This window comes from Oncorhynchus clarkii, chromosome 5 (assembly GCF_045791955.1).
Source record: "Oncorhynchus clarkii lewisi isolate Uvic-CL-2024 chromosome 5, UVic_Ocla_1.0, whole genome shotgun sequence".
Taxonomy (NCBI): domain Eukaryota; kingdom Metazoa; phylum Chordata; class Actinopteri; order Salmoniformes; family Salmonidae; genus Oncorhynchus; species Oncorhynchus clarkii.
In genome coordinates, this window is record NC_092151.1 from 81,065,796 (window position 1) to 81,086,856 (window position 21,061).

The 21,061-nt window shown below is 44.6% G+C and overlaps 1 protein-coding gene across 1 annotated transcript in view; it reads left to right on the forward strand.

The window, feature by feature from the left end:
- The first annotated feature begins 514 nt into the window (after positions 1–514).
- The window catches only part of LOC139410245 (pituitary adenylate cyclase-activating polypeptide type I receptor-like), a 58,757-nt gene continuing 38,210 nt past the window's right edge, over positions 515–21,061 (forward strand). Inside the window, exons 1-2 of the mRNA XM_071155719.1 lie at positions 515–642; positions 5,508–5,616. Coding sequence (XP_071011820.1) covers positions 562–642; positions 5,508–5,616 — 190 coding nt within the window. The 5' untranslated portion in view covers positions 515–561. The remainder of the gene's footprint in view (positions 643–5,507; positions 5,617–21,061) is intronic.

Here is a 21,061-nt window from a genome sequence, read left to right on the forward strand (position 1 = left end):
TGACCGTTAATGCTAATTTCCTCTCCCCCATTTTTCCATTGCTTATGACGTGTTCATGCTATCTGGATGGCCCCTGACCTCCAGGGGGCCCCGAACCAACATATTTTTATTTTATTTGATAAATTATTGAGGGTGAGGGACGAATCAACCTGTTCTGAATATCCCCCATGACAATTTCGCCTATGGGACAAGCACATCTGCTATACCGAGAGTGCGTGTCTGCGCTGCGCAGTCCGCTCGAGCTGGCGTTTGAGGAAGAGGCGCGCACCTTATTCGCTCAGTCGAGTCCTGTCTCTTGTACATGCATGGTGAATGAAGTCTTGCCAAGCCATACCTGCGCTGCAGAAACCCGCCCAACTTCTGAATAGCGGCGACAAGAAAAGATGACCTCCAGTCGTCCAGGCAAATGCAAAATATGTGGTTAATAGCTTAATGTGGAAGAGCATCAGACAATACTAGTTAAAAAAAAAAAATACGATACTTATTTAGGGTTATGTCAATACAATTTACTATTATTTGAACCATTTGTTCTAGAAAGAAAAGGGTACATTCCAAAGGACAATGTTACTCACTAAAACGTCATCGTTGAAATGGATACGCGCGTTATATGCTATATGGCTGCATCTGACTGTGTGGGAAACGGTAAGTGGATGCTTTCATAACAAAAACATTATTTTGACTTGTCTTTTACTACCCCAATCTATCTAATCATCAATTAAAATGACATGCCTTATGTAATGCTATAGCCTATGCATTATCTAAAGTAAACATTATTTTTCCAGGCTAAAGACATTACATAAAAAGTTTGGGACTGGATGTCCTTATAGGCTGCTACACTGACATTTTTCCTATCCAGGCTAGATTTCATCATTGTCCTCCGACTTGTCATCATCATAGCCCCATGCTTCTGCTGGCTACTCTTAGGTTAATTTCCTTTGAGAAAGGATCACGCTGTGTTATAGTGAATTCAAGGTTTAAAAAGTATTTTAAAGTTTGTAATTTACACTTTAAAATTGAAGACTTGATTTATCTTAACAAGAAATGTATCAACCTCTACAAAAATCCCCATTAATTATAATCCACATAATAATTCACATGCAGGATTATTTTAATGCTGTGAGAAACTATTCAAATGAAGATATTACATCTAAAAGAAAGGAGGACCAAGGCACTCTTCATATAATGAATTAAAATGCCCCATGATGAAGGCCATGCAGCTGAAGCAAGTCTGAGTTGTAAAAGTTTGAATCCATTTATCATGCCATAAAAATAAATGCATTTGAGTTAATTATATGAAGAGTGCCTTGGTCCTCCTTTCTTTTTGATGACCAATTTACCCCTTTTGCCAAAGAGCATCTTCTGTCCACCAAAATCTATTGTGTACCTTAGCAGCGCTTCCCTTTCTCCTTTGTTTCTATCTCTACCATTAGTTATAGGTGCATAATTGTACCCTTGCAGTTCATACTTTAAAGCTGCAATATGTACATTTTTGGGTGACCCACCAAATGAACGTAGAAATGTGAGTTATAGATCTGTCATTCCTAAACTCGGTCCTGGGGCCTACCTTGGGTGCAAGTTTTGTTTTTGCCATAGCACTACACAACTGATTCAAATAATCAATGCTTGATGTGTAGTGCTAGAGCAAAAAACAAAATGTGCACCCAGGGGGGGGGGCCCCAGGACCGGGTTTGAGAAGCCTCGCCTTACACGGTACAACTACAGTGACAAGCGTTTGTACCGGTACCTTTCTTTCTGAGTGTGTTTGTCATTCTATAGGTATGGCTGAAGTTTTATCTTGAGGAACATTTCCTGAATTAAATGGAATTAACGCCAACTCCAATGTCCACAAAGCTAATGTGCACAATAGCCTATTAGTGGGATAGACAGTTAGATTGTTATCTATATTCATGTATGTGAGGTGAGAGAGGAGAATGGGAGAATGGTGAAGGTCTTTGGCCCGGAGCTACTGCTGCCCTATGTTAATAGAATGGTTAACAACACTACTATTGACTTAATGGCATGTTTTAAACTACTATTGAATTAAAATAGAACCACTGTGGCATAAACAGGTACCATTATGATCGTTAGGGAGGGAGAGGCGGGTTTAAGAGAAAAGGTTGCTTCTGGTCACATGCTCGCCCATTCACAAACACACGTGCACACACACACTGGGGTGCTGTCTGTCTGTCTGCCATTGTGCCATGGGGTAGTGGATTAATGGATTAAACAGATGTGTTTTTCATGGACACACACACACACACACACACACACACACACACACACACACACACACACACTCTGAAGCCAAACACTCGCTGCCATGATGTGGCATCAGGAGTGCCCATGATGATATTTGACTGAGTCCGTATCGTTTCGTATCGTTGGAGAATATAGCGTGACAACTCCACACCCTGCTGTTACCACGTTCCAACACATTGGCTTTCTGTTTCATAGTTGTAACAAAGGCACTCCACGAATACAATTGATTGGACACTTGAATTATTTTTGTTTGTTTGTTTTTACATATATCATACAGTAACATAAACGAATGAAAATGATTTTGTTATAAAAAAAACACCTTCATAAACACAACCAAATTATTATTTTAGCGATAGCATATATGAAACCTATTAATTACACTGTTGGAATGTTCCAGTCAGAATGACTGCTCATTAGATTGAAGCTGTGTCCCTTGATGCCCAGCGGTTCTATCTTCTTTTATCGTGCAGCGAGTGCACACATAGAAGGTCTCATGAAAAAAACATGGAAATCAAATGCCCTTCCAACTGATTGGTTCTGGAGCCAGTCCTGCACCATAGACATGCTGTACATACATCATTGGTGCCAACTCAACAGCATTGGCAGACCATCTCAAACAGAGAACTGGAGTTTCTCCTCCATTTACACTAATGTAACTAGACTGCCCCTGCGTTATTACATGGATGGAGGCAAAAAGAGAGGTTGAGGTTTTATCAAGCTTTGTTTGTTACTGTAGCCTTTCCTGTGTAAAATGTAGTAAAGTAGTTGAATGCTAGTTGAATGCTGTCATTTTGTCTTTAGATGTAGGCTACATGGACATGAAGGAGAGTAGTAGATTGACCAGGAAGACAAAGAGGCTCAGAGGATTTGAACAGTGGCTGGTCAATGGGGTGTTATATTGTGTTCTATTATGACTGGTTTATTGCCTGCTGCCGTTGTAGCGCCCAGAGACCTGCAGTCAGATCTGGTGGCAGATGTAAAATATGATATGATAAATATGAGGGAAGGAAACATGCTTTATAGCATTGTGTGTCATGGTTGTATTGGCATTTTTATGACATATTTTTCTGTTTGCTGATTTAGAATGTAAACTAGATACATTTGAGTATTTTTATGAGAGCAATTTCTCTTTCTGGTGATTCGGAATTTAAACTAGACACATTTAGTCATTTAATGACATAGACTTTTCTTTGTGGTGAGTTATCATGTGAAATATATGTTTAGTACTTAAACTATGGGGAAGGAGGCTTCACAAAGTGGCCGTCGGCTTCAAAATGATCATATATAGAAGAAAAGGCCATTTCACCATTCCTCTCACTCTCACCAGCAACATTTACTCTGAGCAGAGTGTGTGACCCTTTTCTTGGGATAATGTCAGACACACACACGCACGCACGCACGCACGCATACACACACACATGCACACACACACACACACACATCTTAGGTTTTTTTCAGTAACGTCCGGCAGCTTTTCAGAGGTTTTATTCTCACAGTAGAGAAACCAGCACAGACAGGAGAGTAGAGGGTGGAAGTTTAACCTTTACTCCTTGTTTGTCTGCAGTTACTTAAGAACAGTTTTTTTAATGTCAGTTTTTGTCAGTTTAGCTCAACTCACATTGGAGAATCTCAACTGTGTTTCTCATCCTCTTCTCATAGCAGAGCTCTTACACACGAGTGAATGCCTAAAGCAGAGAAATGTCCACTACCAAAACAGCATACACGTGTAGCATTCACGCACACACACACACACACATACACACACACACACACACACACACACACACACACACACACACACACACACACACACACACACACACACACACACACACACACACACACACACACACACACACACACACACACACAGTCATACCTCTGTTTCTGTTTTTAGAGGCTTGATGCTTCTCTTGCTGTGTTAGTGTCCTCAAACTGTCCAAAACCCTGTGCTCTCTTGCTGTGTTAGTGTCCTCAAACTGTCCAAAACCCTGTGTTCTCTTGCTGTGTTAGTGTCCTCAAACTGTCCAAAACCCTGTGTTCTCGAGCCTCAAGCTACCTCTCAGACAGGAGCTGAGTTGGAGTTTTCTAGAATAATTTCTTGGCTTTCAACCCTGGACCCCACTTCCCTTCTCCCAGTGACTTTGATATGAAAGTGAAGAGGAGGCAGGGGGGAGCCAGCTGGTGTACAGTAATAACTGAGGTTTACCTACAGCTGGCTATATACTACACAGTGCTGCTGCCTGCTTAGTGAGGGGCTTGTAAGGGGGAACAGTCTGAACATAGAAGTAGATGATATAGAACATGCAGAGAGGGCACATCAAGAGAGCACATCTGGATGGTGATTGCAAAGCTAGTAAAGTGTAGGTTATTTTATTTTATTCATTTTTCCTACATGCATTAGCCATGCAGCTGAAGAAGGGAATGTGATACGATGAGGATGTAGAGTTATAGTATTTCTCTACACTGCTAATTGGTAGGTACTTCTGTTGTAGGGTGCATCTCAAGCTTCCCATTACATTCCCATAATAACCCACTATTGCTCTGTTATCCTCCTCACATGCCCAAACCCAGCTGTCAGTGTTATCCTGTCTGTGCAAAGTGAAAGGAGAGACGGCTGGCAGGTATGTAGTTGTAGAAAAAGCTACAGAAGCTAGATAGCGAGAAGCGCCCATTTTTAAGCCTTACTGAGGGGGTTAATTATAGATACTGTCAGTCTCTGGAGAGCTCACACCTTCTCCTAATGCTGTTAGGTGCAGCAGCAAAGACCCAGCTGAGGTGTGTGTGTGTGTGTGTGTGTGTGTGTGTGTGTGTGTGTGTGTGTGTGTGTGTGTGTGTGTGTGTGTGTGTGTGTGTGTGTGTGTGTGTGTGTGTGTGTGGCGTGAACAAAGCCATAACCCAAAGTGCATCTGCAGCAGACTGCCTCTATAATGTGGGTAAATAAGGGGTGTTTCAAAGGAAGATGCTGTTTTGCTGTGAGTAGTTTTAGTGGCCTACAAATAGGACAGGAGGGAGGGTGATAATGAGTGTCTTACTCTCCTTGTTGAATAATGTAATAATAGTACAGTGTGTGTAAAGGGACAATGTTATACGGTGGCACGTGTAGTCCCAGTAAAGAACAAAATAAAACACTTCAAATGTGTAATGTGAAGCGTGACAACTTTTCCTGCATTTGAAGTTCTGTGCCTTTTCATAGCTAAATAAACTCCCTCTCCCTCTCCCTCTCCCTCATCCTTCTTGCACCCCAGGTGGAGGCTATCCATCCAGACTGTGCCCTGGTCTCTCATCACATGAAGTCCCAGGAGAGCTGTATCCACACACGCAGACAGGAAGGCCGGAACCGCTCTGCCAGGACAGGTATGTGGGTGTGGTGTGGTATGGTGTGTGTGGAGTATCTTTCAGGGATTTTTTGTAATATATCATAAGACATCTAGTGGCAGTTTTGAGTACTTCAGATTATCACAGGCGTCTGTAATGATCTCTGGTCCATTAATTATTATTATTATTATAATAAAAAAAGGTATTATTTATTTGCACCAAAGAAAACAAGTGCTAATCAAACAAAGAAATGTTGTCTAGGTGTGGTTGGAAGCCCACGGGCTTATTTGAAAACCACACCACTACCTTTGTGTGGCCTTGTCAAGTAAAATAAATGAAATAATTAAATCTGATGATTTTTAAGTAAATAATAGAATGACAAAGCTGTAAAACATGATCCTAAATATAAACCAGCAACTTAGTGAATACCATTGGTGTTTAATATGAGGGTTTCAGCATGACATATCGTTTAGATTTTTCCCCACCCACATTTCTGTATTTTCCTATGTATTTGTTGGCAATTTGATGTTTTGACATCAGTCTGGTGGCAGTTGTTAAAAAAATGTGAATATTTGGAAAAGTTGCAGAGTTCATTTAAAATAATGATTAGATGCTTTTTTCATTAATTAGGCTATTTTCTGTTGAACCATATGGTCTATCTACTAGAATCCCATGGAAAATATGGACACAGATATAAAACATGTATACTATATATGAATAATAATTTAAAAAAGTTATTCAAGTATAAATTACCAAAGTTACAATAGATTGCCATAGATTTTCTGTTAATTACCAAGATGACAGAAGCTACTGGTATCTTTGGTAAACTACTGGTAGCTTTGCAACCCTAGGTGTGTGTGTGTGTGTATGTATTTGTGTGTGTGTGGACATCATACGTCTGGAGGGTACGCAATGTATTGCAAATATAAACAGACTAGCGTATAAAAGCTCACAGGACATTCACTCATGAAACATTTCTGCTACCTTATCAAGAGGCGACTGACTCCATCCTCAATCAAGATGCTGTATTTGCCATTCATTGTGAAAGGAAAATAGGTAGAAAGAGGAAAACACATTTTTAAACACATTGTCCTTCAGCGATGTAGGCCAGAGCATCCGACAGCCAATCAGGGGAGGTAATCAGGTGTGGAGTTTCCTCAGATTAAAGGATGTTAGTTAGTTTGTTAGTCCTCTCTAACTGAAGCAACCCCCCACCCCCCCACCCTCTCTCTTTCTCTCAATTCAATTTAATTCAAGTGACTTTATTGGCATGGGAAACATATGTTTACATTGCCAAAGCAAGTGAAATGGATAAACAAAAGTGAAATAAACAGTAAAAAGTGAAGAGTAAACATTACACCCCCACAAGTTCCAAAATAATAGAGACATTTCAAATGTCTTATTATGTCTATATATATTGTAATGATGTGCAAATAGTTAAAGTTGCTGTCCCTCTTCCCCTTTCTCTCTCTCTCGCTCTCTTTCTCTCTCAATACGGTTAAATTCAATTCAAAGGGCTTTATTGGCATGGGAAACATATGTTTACATTGCCAAAGCAAATGGAATAGACAATAAACAAAAGGGAAATAAACAATGGAAACATTAGTGAACATTAGTGAACATCTCGCTCTCTCTTTCCATCTCTCTCTCTCTCTCTCTCTCTCTCTCACTCTCTCTCTCTTTCTTTCTCTCTCTCTCCCTCTTTCTCTTTCTATCACGAGAATTTCTAGTTCCAATGATATTAACTCAAATCTCACTATATACTTTGACCAATTCCCCAGGGGTTGTAAGGCCCCGGTTAATAGAATAATTTGACAAAGTCCCAGAATTTCTGCAAAAGGTTAGTTCTTTATTCAGAGAGCTCTGAAAATCATACAAGCACATAGCCTTTTATAAGTTACATTTAGTTATACCATATATCATTCCCCTTATATTATGCCCCTCATCTTCTCTAACACTGTCAATGCTATTTACAAGTCTACTCCAACACACATTGCTTATCATATCCTACAACATGTTACATAATCCACTGCAAGCCTAAAGGTTTCTCCCCTCCCTGGGTGGGGAGACCTCCTTCCTGTTATCATTTTCACAGTGGTCACAAGTTGTCTGTCACAAGTTGTCTGTTGACAGTTCCTCTTTTCCTACTCACACACTGTCTCACTTACATTGCTAAATTGTAAAGTCTTAACTTGTCCTATGCACACACATTAGAGAATTCTAGTCTCATAATTCTAATTCATCATACGTTTCAGGGTGGAATACTTTAGTCACTACCTTAAACATAAATCATATACATTTCTATATCACTTTTTCTTTCTTTCTCCCTCTCTCCCTCTTTCTCTTTCTCTTTCTCTTTCTATCTCTCCCTCTTTCTTTTTCTCTTTCTCTCTCTCTTTCTCTTTCTCTCTCTCTCTCTCTCCCTCTTTCTCTTCGCTTTCTCTTTCTCTCTCTTTCTCTTTCACCCCTCTCTTCCCCCTAGTACAACTGGAGCTACTCTCTTGCTCAGTCCCCTCTCTCATCTCTTTCTCTCTCCCCTTCCCCATCTCTCTTTCTGTCTCATCCCTCTCTCTCTTAGTTAGTCCAACTGGAGCGACTCCCATCTCTGCTCCTGATGTAAAAGGTGAGGCGAGAGAATCAATGGGAACTCATTCATTATGGTTTCCTCTCTCTTTTCACTCTCTAAATAAATCTTGCATTACAAACTTGTCCTCTCCACAAACTGGGCCAAGCGTCTTCTCCCATCAGGGATGGATATCTAAAAACAGCATGCAGTGTTCCAAAATAATCTGCCTTTGTTTGTATGAGCTTTGTGAGACTGAGACATGTGGTTGGGTCATCCCAGTGGCGTAGTCTCCTTTATCAGCCATCTTGGAAAAGGTGAACATGATAGATTCTTTATAAGGCAGCCGTCTGCTTCTCTATGGGTAAATATTTGAGTTCCAAAAGAACCCCTCTTTGTTTTTATAGAGCTTTGTGAGACTTTATGAAAGGGTTTAAGGGTCATCACTCTCCTCTAGTTTCCTTTGACAGCCATCTTGGAAAAGGTGAGAATTAAAGGAAGCTTCTCTGTGAGGTAGCAGTCCATTTGTCTATGGGGACCTGCACCACAGCTGTTGTCACTCAAAATTAATTGCATCATTTGTAAGCTGTTTATTCTGTGATGAAACAAAAACAAAGACATGCTGGTAATTATCATTTGGAGTGTCAGGTATAAGCTTCTTTGATCAAGTCTGATGTGCCAACAACAGGATACAGTGGATGTGTGTGTGTGGCTTCTCCTGGCTGGCTCACCATTACAGACACCCAGAGGGAGATGGAGCCTGAGCTCCAGCTGGTCCTGGGTCTCCTAAGTGCCCTCATATCTCCTCTCGAGTAGGGATGAAATAAAGTACCATCAAGCTCAACCAACATAGAAAACAAAAACATGCTCTGAGATTGGTGTGTAAAAATTCATAAAGATTCAGTTGTTCAGTGTGTCTATGTGTGTGTGTGTGTGTGTGTGTGTGTGTGTGTGTGTGTGTGTGTGTGTGAGCATGCGCAGTGGAGTCAGTGACCTTAGTTGGCAGAGTGAGGAGATTGGCGGTCTGGGAAGTGGCCTGGATGAAAACATGTCAAGCGCACTCACACAACCTAATGTTATGATGTTAATTAAACCAGCCAGCATGAATATTTATCATCTGATTAACATTAGCATTAGCACAGTCCAGCCTCTCCCAGACCTGGGTTCAAACAGTATTTTAAATCTTTAAATATTTTAGCAACACTTGACTATGAAAGTACAAACCCTGCATATCTGGTGCTCCTTCAGACAGGCTGAATCAAATGCTCAAAGTAATAAAAAAATGTCAAATACTGTTTGTGCATCCAGAAGAGAGGAGGAAGTTTGGGGATGGAAATTAGATTCCTCTCAGTCCAGTGGCCACAGTCTGTCTCAGTGGGTCCTGAATGTGTCCTGGGGAGGGTGTTGATTGGATGTCATCTATCAGGGGTGGACTTAGCAATTTGTGGGTCCATTTCAAAATGTCATTGAGCTCCCCCCTGGGACCTTCTGTATGGGCAGCTGGGGCCTGTTTCAATTGAAACCTATGAAGCATAGCAAAGTCTTCCTCTGTCTTCCATCGATGTCTGTGTTCCCAAGAGCTGAGATGGTGATCGAATTCAATGGTCCTCAAGTCTGCCCGTAGGCAGTTTTAATGTGTACTAATCTCTTAATCAATTCCCATCAGATCATTAATTCACTATGAGGATATCAAATCAAATCAAATTTTGTTGGTCACATACCCATGGTTAGCAGATGTTAATGTGAATGTAGCAAAATGAGAGGGAGGTAGGGATATTTAAAAGGGAAGTAGTGATGGAGTCAGATCTGGGGTTTAGTAAGGAGATAGAGGTAAATGGGATTAGGTGTAGAGGTGCAGGGGAAATAGGAAGGATAGAGTAGAGGTATGGGGAGAGATAGCCTCTACCTGCCCCTCCACTACCGCTCTAAGGGCTTTGGAACAGTAGCTGGGTATAGGTACATTGTAGTGATGGAGGAGGGTAAGGGAACAGTAGCTGGGTAGAGGTACACTATAGTGATGGAGGAGGGTAAGGGAACAGTAACTGGGTAGAGGTGCATTGTGGTGATGGAGGAGGGTAAGGGAACAGTAGCTGGGTAGAGGTGGTTGTTGGGGGTGATTAGGTGACAGCTAGACATGTCTGAGCCCTGAAACTCTAGTTAAAAGCCAGCTAATGGGGGCAACAAAGACAGGAGAGGAGAGGAGGGAAGTGGAGGAGAGGAGGGAAGGGAAGGAGGAGATCAGGCTACACGTCTACACCTTATTTATTACCATTTCACCACCTCCGCCTCAAAACCCTATTGTCAAATGATGGAGGGAGCATGAGTGAGTGAGACAGCAAAAAATAGAAACAGTGGAACTGTCTACAGGATTCTATTAAGGAAAATGTATACCCATAATAGAAAAGCTATAAATCAGGAATAAAATCCAGTTCTTCTGTGTGGATGTGACTGTGTTTGTGTGTGGTATGTGTGTGTGTGGTATGTGTGTGTGTTTGTGGTATGTGTGTGTGTGGTATGTGTGTGTGTGTGGTATGTGTGTGTGTGTGGTATGTGTGTGTGTGTGGTATGTGTGTGTGTGTGGATATGACTGTGTGTATATACTGTGTGTGTGTGTGGTATGTGTGTGTTTGTGGTATGTGTGTGTGTGTGGATATGACTGTGTGTATATACTGTGTGTGTGTGTGGTATGTGTGTGTTTGTGGTATGTGTGTGTGTGTGGATATGACTGTGTGTATATACTGTGTGTGTGTGTGTGGTATGTGTGTGTGTGTGGATATGACTGTGTGTATATACTGTGTGTGTGTGTGGTATGTGTGTGTGTGTGTGGATATGACTGTGTGTATATACTGTGTGTGTGTGTGGTATGTGTGTGTTTGTGGTATGTGTGTGTGTGTGGATATGACTGTGTGTATATACTGTGTGTGTGTGGTATGTGTGTGTGTGCGGCCGTGTGTCTGTATGGAGATTTGTCTTTCACGCTCTGCTCTTGGCATTTACACGGCACATTGCCCACCATGATACCCCTGCCTCTCTGCCTTGTTTCCGCATCATCACAGTTATACTTCCACTGACATGATCTCTCTCAGAGCTGCAAGGACACGTCGAAAACCACACGGCAAACAGTTAGACACAGTTGACGGTAGAGTACACTTGAAATACTGTGTGTCCTCTTTCCACTCTAAATCAAGTGTACATTGTTTCTGTATTTCTCTGCATACCTTTACTGTCCTCCCTAGCGTGATCCAACCCCATCTATCACTAGGACGGGATCACGCGAGATAGAAGGGGGAGAGGGAGTGAGAGAGAGAGAGAGAGATAAAAGGGGGAGAGGGAGAGAGAGAGAGATACAAATAGAAGGAGGGAGGGAGAGAGAGAGAGAGAAAGAGATAGAAGGGGGAGAGTTAGAGAGAGAGATACAAATAGAAGGCGGGAGAGAGAGAGATACAGAATAGAAGAGGGAGAGGGAGAGACAGATAGAAGGGGGGAGAGAGAGAGAGAGAGAGATAGAAGGGGGAGAGAGAGAGAGAAGGGGGGAGAGAGAGATAGAAGGGGGGAGAGAGAGAGAGAATGGGGAGAGAGAGAGATAGAAGGGGGGAGAGAGAGAGATAGGGAGAGGGAGAGAGAGGGGGAGAGGGAGAGAGAGAGATACAAATAGGAGGGGGGAGAGAGAGAGATACAGATAGAAGAGGGAGAGGGAGAGAGAGATAGAAGGGGAGAGGGAGTGAGAGAGAGAGAGAGAGAGAGAGAGATTAAAGGGGGAGTGGGAGAGAGAGAGAGAGAGATACAAATAGAAGGAGGGAGAGCGAGAGATAGAAGGGGGAGAGGGAGTGAGAGAGAGAGAGATACAAATAGTAGGCGGGAGAGAGAGATACAGAATAGAAGAGGGAGAGGGAGAGACAGATAGAAGGGGGGAGAGAGAGAGAGAGAGATAGAAGGGGGAGAGAGAGAGAAGGGGGAGAGAGAGAGATTGAAGGGGGAGAGAGAGATAGAAGGGGGGGAGAGAGAGAGATATAATGGGGAGAGAGAGAGAGAGAGATAGAAGGGGGGGAGAGAGATGCAGATAGAAGAGGGAGAGGGAGAGGGAGAGAGAGATAGAAGGGGGGAGAGAGAGAGATAGAAGGGGGAGAGAGAGAGAGAGATGGGAGAGGGAGAGGGAGAGGGAGAGGGAGAGAGAGATATGCAGATAGAAGGGGGAGAGAGAGAGATATATGCAGATAGAAGGGGGGGAGAGAGATGTGCAGATAGAAGGGGGAGAGAGAGGGATATGCAGATAGAAGGGGGAGAGAGAGGGATATGCAGATAGAAGGGGGAGAGAGAGAGATATGCAGATAGAAGGGGGAGAGAGAGGGATATGCAGATAGAAGGGGGAGAGAGAGGGATATGCAGATAGAAGGGGGGGAGAGAGAGATATGCAGATAGAAGGGGGAGAGAGAGGGATATGCAGATAGAAGGGGGAGAGAGAGAGATATGCAGATAGAAGGGGGAGAGAGAGAGATGCAGATAGAAGGGGGAGAGAGAGAGGGATATGCAGATAGAAGGGGGAGAGAGAGAGAGATATGCAGATAGAAGGGGGAGAGAGAGAGATATGCAGATAGAAGGGGGAGAGAGAGCGGTAGAGATAGAAGGGGGAGAGAGCAGTACAGATAGAAGGGGGAGAGAGCGGTACAGATAGAAGGGGGAGAGAGCGGTACAGATAGAAGGCGGAGAGAGAGCGGTACAGATAGAAGGGGGAGAGTGCGGTACAGATAGAAGGGGGAGAGTGCGGTACAGATAGAAGGGGGAGAGTGAGATACAGGGCAATGGAAAATAGGCATGAGAGACCAGTCTAAATATTAAGGTCTCCTTCAACATATTGCCAAATCAATCAGATCCACTACACAAGCTGTCGGGTTTCCTCAAACTCGCTTCCTTACTTGTAGCTAACGGGCCTTAGTGTTTATGCTATCATCATGATATGCTATTGGTGTGGTAGACAAGGCAAGACTTGTCCTGACTATTTCTAGGTATATACAGTATCTGGGGTAACACTTTATTTGGTTAGTCCCATTTATATGGTTTTTAGATGTTCAGTAGACGTTCATTAACTGTCAACAAGATTTTAACTATCTACCAACCCTAACCCTAGCGATAACCCTAACCTTAACCCTCATCCTAACCCTAAACTTAACCCTTACCTTATCCCTTATTCTAAACCTAACCCTAATCGTAACCTTTGCAAGTAGTTGCTTATCAACCATGGTTTGGAACTGGTTTAGGGAACAGAACCAAAAAGTAGTTTCTTATCAACCATGGTTTGGAACTGGTTTAGGGAACAGAACCAAAAAGTAGTTTCTTATCAACCATGGTTTGGAACTGGTTTAGGGAACAGAACCAAAAAGTAGTTTCTTATCAACCATGGTTTGGAACTGGATTAGGGAACAGAACCAAAAAGTCGTTTCTTATCAACCATGGGTTGGAACTGGTTTAGGGAACAGAACCAAAAAGTAGTTTCTTATCAACCATGGTTTGGAACTGGTTTAAGGAACAGAACCAAAAAGTAGTTTCTTATCAACCATGGTTTGGAACTGGATTAGGGAACAGAACCAAAAAGTAGTTTCTTATCAACCATGGGTTGGAACTGGTTTAGGGAACAGAACCAAAAAGTAGTTTCTTATCAACCATGGGTTGGAACTGGTTTAGGGAACAGAACCAAAAAGTAGTTTCTTATCAACCATGGGTTGGAACTGGTTTAGGGAACAGAACCAAAAAGTAGTTTCTTATCAACCATGGGTTGGAACTGGTTTAGGGAACAGAACCAAAAAGTAGTTTCTTATCAACCATGGTTTGGAACTGGTTTAGGGAACAGAACCAAAAAGTAGTTTCTTATCAACCATGGGTTGGAACTGGTTTAGGGAACAGAACCAAAAAGTAGTTTCTTATCAACCATGGGTTGGAACTGGTTTAGGGAACAGAACCAAAAAGTAGTTTCTTATCAACCATGGGTTGGAACTGGTTTAGGGAACAGAACCAAAAAGTAGTTTCTTATCAACCATGGTTTGGAACTGGTTTAGGGAACAGAACCAAAAAGTAGTTTCTTATCAACCATGGTTTGGAACTGGTTTAGGGAACAGAACCAAAAAGCGGAAAATAATGACATTTTTCAAGGAACAGAAACAGATCCTGGAACAAAAGTGATCCATACAGTTCCAGAACAGAACCATTATTTTTTAAATCAAATCAAAATCCAATTTTAGTTGTCACATACACATGGTTAGCAGATGTTAATGCGAGTGTAGCAAAATGCTTGTGCTTCTAGCTCCGACAGTGCAGTAATATCTAACAACTAATCTAACAATTCCCCAACAACCTAATACACACAAATCTAAAGGGGTGAATGAGAATATGTACATGTAAGTATATCGATGAGCGATGGCCGAGAGGCATAGGCAAGGTGCAATAGATGGTATGAAATACAGTATATACTGTACATGTGATATGAGTAATGTAAGATATGTAAACATTATTAAAGTGGCATTATTTACAGTGCATTGCATAAAGTGACTAGTGATCCATTTATTAAAGTGGCCAGTGATTGGGTCTCAATGTAAGCAGCAGCCTCTCTGAGTTAGTGATTGCTGTTTAGCAGTCTGATGGCCTTGAGATAGAAGCTGTTTTTCAGTCTCTCGGTCCAAGCTTTGATGCACCTGTACTGACCTCGCCTTCTGGATGGTAGCGGTGTGAACAGGCAGTGGCTCGGGTGATTGATGTCCTTGATGATCTTTTTGTCCTTCCTGTAACATCGGGTGCTGTAGGTGTCATGGAGGGCAGGTAGGTGATGCGTTGTGCAGGACGCATCACCCTCTGGAGCCTTGTGGTTGAGGGCGGTGCAGTTGCCGTACCAGGCTGTGATACAACCACATTAGGATGCTCTCGATAGTGCATCTGTAAAAGTTTGTCAGGGTTTTGGGTGACAAGCCAAATTTCTTCAGCCTCCTGACGTTGAAGAGGCGTTGCGCCTTCTTCACCACATTGTCTGTGTGAGTGGACCATTTCAGTTTGTCTGTGATGTGAACGCAGAGGAACTTAAAACTTTCCACCTTCTCCACTGCTGTCCCTTCGATGTGGTAGGGGGGTGCAACTCCACCTTGTCCCTGTACTGGCATTTCACTTGTTTGAATGCCTTGCGGAGGGAATAACTACACTGTTTATATTCAGACATATTCCCAAACCTCTTTCTGTCACGGTTGTGTGGAGAGACGGACCAAGGCGCAGCGTGATTAAAGTCCACATTATTATTTAAGTGAAACTTCCAAACAAAAAGAAACAAACAACGAACCGTAACATCAGAGGTGCTACATGCACTAACTCAAAACAATATCCCACACAGCAGGTGGAGACAGGGAACCCTTCAGTATGATCCCCAATTAGAGACAACGAACCTCAGCTGCCTCTAATTGGGAACCATACCAAGAGCACCAACATAGAAATAATAAACCTAGAAAACCCCCTAGTCATGCCCTGACCTACTATACCATAGAGAACCAGAGGGTGACAGTACCCTCCCCCCCTCCACAAAGTTGAGGACTCCAGCCGCACAACCTGAAAACAACTGGGGAGGGTAGGGGGGGTGATTCATGTTGGCGGCGGCTCTGGTGCAGGTCGTAGCCCCCGCCCAGACCCCGGATCCGGCCATGGCGCCAGGCTAAACGACGTGCCCATTCTGGGCATCGGCGCAGAGAATGGCTCCGGCCCTGGAACTGGGTTGAACGTTGCGCCCGGACTGGGCACCGGCGCAGAGGAGGGCTCCGGCCTTGGAGCTGGGCTGGTTGCCGTGCCTGGACTGATCACCGGTGCTGAGGAAGGCTCCGGCCTAGGAGCGGGACTAGACGCTGTGTCTGGAATGGACACCGGCACAGAGAAGCTCTGGACCGTCGACCGTCGCTGGAGGTTCCGGACCGTCGACCGTCGCTGGAGGTTCCGAACCGTCGACCATCGCTGGAGGTTCAAGACTGCAGACCGTCGCTGGAGGTTCCGGACCGTCGACCGTCGCTGGAGGTTCCGAACCGTCGACCGTCGCTGGAGGTTCAAGACTGCAGACCGTCGCTGGAGGTTCCGAGCTGTTGACCATCGCAGGAGGTTCCGGACTATGGACCGTCGTAGGGGGTTCCGGACTGGGGACCGTCGCAGGGGGTTCCGGACTGTGGACCGTCGCAGGGGGTTCCGGACTGTGGACCGTCGTAGGGGGTTCCGGACTGGGGACCGTCACAGGGGGTTCCGGACTGTGGACCGTCGCAGGGGGTTCCGGACTGTGGACCGTCGCAGGGGGTTCCTGACTGTGGACCCGTCGCAGGGGGTTCCTGACTGTTGACACACAATTCAAGGCGAGTGCGTGGAACTGGCACAGGATGTACCGGACTGGGGAGGCGCACTGGAGGCCTGATACGTGGAGCCGGCACAGGTGGTACCGGATTGGTGACATGCACTTCAGGGAGAGTGCGAGGAGGAGGCACAGGTAGTACCGGACTGGTGACACGCACTTCAGGGAGAGTGCGTGGAGCCGGCACAGGTAGTACCGGACTGGTGACACGCACTTCAGGGCTAGTGCGAAGAGGAGACACAGGACGTACCAGACTGGGGAGGCGCACTGGAGACCAGAAGGGTGGAGCCAGCCCAAGTTGCACCAGACTGCTAACCGGATCCCCTGGTCGGATGTTGAGCAGAACTCCAGAACTTGCACAAAATCTCCCTCATTTCACTCTCTCCTATCCTCCCCAATGCCTTGCAGACTGTCTCTGGCACTTCAGGGCGAGTGCAGAAAGCAGGTACAGGACGTACCGGGCTGGAGACACGGACTTCAGGGCGAGTGCAGAAAGCAGGTACAGGACGTACCGGGCTGGAGACACGCACTTCAGGGAGAGTGCAGAAAGCAGGCACAGGACGTACCGGGCTGGAGACACGCACTTCAGGGAGAGTGCAGAAAGCAGGCACAGGACGTACCAGGCTGGAGACACGCAATTCAGGGAGAGTGCAGGAAGCAGGCACAGGACGTACCGGGCTGAAGACACGCACTTCAGGGAGAGTGCAGGAAGCAGGCACAGGACGTACCGGGCTGGAGACACGCACTTCAGGGAGAGTGCAGGAAGCAGACACAGGACGTACCGGACTGGGGAGGCGCACTGGATGCCAGATGCGTGGAGCCGGCCCATGTTTCACCGGACTGATGACACGCTCCTCCAAACGCCTGCGTTGCCGCATACTCCTAACCAACTCCATTCTCCGGTATCCCTCCTCACACTGTTTCATCGAATCCCAGACGGGTTCTGGTTCTCCCCTTGGATCGACCGACCACCTCTCTGTCTCCTCCCAGGTGGTCTTTGGCTCTTCCCTCTGCTCAGCCGCCAGCTCCATGTGCCCCCCCAAAAAAACATTATTGGAGTTTCTATGGCCGCAGTCCCCGGCGCCGTCACCGTCCTTCTTGCGTCCTCTGTGACTCCTGCCAAGGAAGATCTCCTGTCCTTCCATTATTTCTTCCCAGGTCCAACTTATTTTCCCCACTGTAGCACGCTGCTTGGTCCTTGGTAGGTGGGATATTCTGTCACGTTCGTGAGGAGAGACGGACCAGGGAGCAGCGGATGTTAAGTTCCACATATTCATTATAAAGTTAAATTTAGCAAAGCAAAACAATAAATCAAATAAACTAACAATGAAACGTGACTACGTGGTGCACATGCACAAAACACAAAATAATATCCCACAAACACAGGTGGGAAAAATGCTACCTAAATATGATCCCCAATTAGAGACAACGATTACCAGCTGCCTCTAATTGGGAATCATACAAATCACCAACATAGAAAAATAAACTAGAACACCACATAGAAATAATAAACTAGAATACCCCCAGTCATGCCCTGACCTACTACACCATAGAGAAACAATGGCTCTATACGGTACAATCCAAATAAAGTGTGACCGTATCTTGCCCCCCCCCTTCCTCTCTCCATCATCTCTTTTGTTTCCCTCCCTTCTGACCAGATGACCACTACAATACACCATATTGTATCACATCATGTCCTTTCTGGAATGCAATCAGTGCAGAGATATCATATATCCCGACTGAACGTTTTGAGGGAACAATATTGTAAACAGCATTACAACAAAACCGAGAGCTATCTGTGTATGAGAAATGGAGAAATGGAAGACAAGTGCAGCCACAAAACATCTGAAAGTGAGGCCCGAGGGGAAGAGAGGAAGAGTGAAGGTCAGAGAGGAGTGAGAGAAAGAAAGATTGAAAAATAGAAGAGCACACACTTAGCTCTTTCCTCAATCTAATTCCAGCCCTCTCACAAACCAGATCAGGTGTGTACCTCTGACAATACAAACCATGTCCCTGTATTTGTACCGCCCCTCACGGGGATCATAAACTCACATGAATGTTCAGCTGATGGATTCCTGGGTCTCTGAGGTCTGGGTGATAGTGTACACAGGTCACCATGTGACCAGACTTTGGCATTTAAAACAAGAAGGAACAGGCTGTAGTCAAATACCCTGCCTCAGACATTAACGGTTAAGCTATGTACTATATACATGATGTTTACTATAAGATAAGTATCTCAGCAGTCTTGGAGTCTCCCCATAGATTTTATATAGTATCTGATGTTGTAAATGTGATGGTGAGATATCTACTGTATAGTAAAGATGACACTATCACCTGTAAGTAATGGTCTCCTCCCTACAGGAGACACTGTATAATCTATAATCACTGGTATTAAACACAGATACAGGCTTGGAAATACTGTATCCACCCAACCTTACATGTGAAGTCTTCAGGCTTAATTTTTCAGTGGCTTCAGCAACATTGTGTGTGTTGTGTTGTGAGGAATGTGAATGAAGAGAGAGCGAGGGAGAGGAGTCAGAGAGGAAGAGAGAGAGACTGATCATGACACAAAGCGAGACCCAGATGCAGACACAGGAGGCAGATGGTTGGAGTCTTACAATATTTATTAATCCAATAGGGGAAGGCAAGAGAATGGTCCTGGACAGGCAAAAGGGTCAAAACCAGTTCAAAACCAGTTCAAAAAGTCCAAAAAGTACCGAAGGGCAGGCAGAATCAAGGTCAGGGCAGGCAGAATCAAGGTCAGGGCAGGCAGAATCAAGGTCGGGGCAGGCAGGATGATCAGGCAGGCAGAATCAAGGTCAGGGCAGGCAGAATCAAGGTCAAGGCAGGCAGGATGATCGGGAAGACGGGAAAGTAGTCCAAAGTCAGACAGGGTTCAAAACCTGAAAGGACTAGCAAAAAGAGAATAGCAAAAGGAGTACGGAAAAACACACTGGTTGACTTGACTAACATACAAGACAAACTGGCACAGAGAGACAGGAAACACAGGGATACAAACACTGGGGAAAACAAGATGAACTGGCACAGAGAAACAGGAAACACAGGGATAAATACACTGGGGAAAACAAGATGAACTGGCACAGAGAGACAGGAAACACAGGGATAAATACACTGGGGAAAACAAGATGAACTGGCACAGAGAGGCAGGAAACACAGGGATAAATACACTGGGGGAAATGAGATGCACTGGCACAGAGAGGCAGGAAACACGGGGATAAATACACTGGGGGAAATGAGATGAACTGGCACAGAGAGACAGGAAACACAGGGATAAATACACTGGGGAAAACAAGATGAACTGGCACAGAGGGGCAGGAAACACAGGGATAAATACACTGGGGAAAATGAGATGAACTGGCACAGAGAGACAGGAAACACAGGGATAAATACACTGGGGAAAACAAGATGAGAGAGACAGAGGGAGATAAATAATTTACTGGGAGGGAGAGAGAGGGAGAGAGAGAGACATAGGGAGAGAGGGAGAGAGAGACAGAGGGAGAGAGATGGAGAGAGAGGCAGAGAGAGAGACAGAGGGAGAGAAATAATTACTTGGAGGGAGAGGGAGGGAGAGAGAGAGACAGGGAGAGAGGGAGAGGGAGAGGGAGAGAGAGGCAGAGAGAGAGACAGAGGGAGAGAAATAATTACTGGGAGGGAGAGAGAGGGAGAGAGAGAGACATAGGGAGAGAGGGAGAGGGAGAGAGAGACTGAGAGGGAGAGAGATGGAGAGAGAGGGATAAAGAGAAAAAGAGAAAGTATCACTTTATTCATCTATCCCTCCATCCTCCTCCACTGATACAGAGCAGAGTGCTAATAGCACTGATTATACAAGCGACCAACAGAGTATCACACACGCACGCACGCACGCACGTGCACCTTTCACAAAACATTATTGAAAACAGACAGGCTGAGTGCCTTTTCATTACTATAGGTGAGGTGCAATTAGCACAATGTTAAATATCTGGCTTATTTGAACATGAGGAGGTCCTCAATCCAGCCTAAAGTAGAAATAGCACAAGGCAGCAGCATGCTATCCACAGTATTCTCTAAGGTTTTAGTCCGGAAATGGCATCAGCATGTCATGTTCTCGTCTTGTTGCAATACACAAGTCAGGGTGACCCATATAATGAGAAATTAGAAACTCTCCATGAGGTGACCAGACCAGGTTTTAAAACAATATATTAGGCCAGTTGGATCCTCTGCATGACAAACAGACATGACTCTTCATAACTATGAAATATCCACTGTTTGTTACATCAATCAGAAAGTGTTGTGACATCACAGCTGTGGCAACTGGTCCTGAAAAGAATTCCCCAAAAGCTATACAGTGTTTTATTATGAATGAGATGTGAAGTCGTCCGTCTTTGAGCCTGTTTTAATTGACGACAGGCTGCAGGCCTTTGATGTAGAGACTGTAGTGAGAGAGAGTGAGAGAGAGATAGAGAGAGTTGATCCTCTCTCATTAGTGATCTCTTCCATAAACCTCCTCTGGTTTGGAGCAACTGTAGACCCGCAAGGACAGCTCCTGACAGCCATGTGAGGGGAAT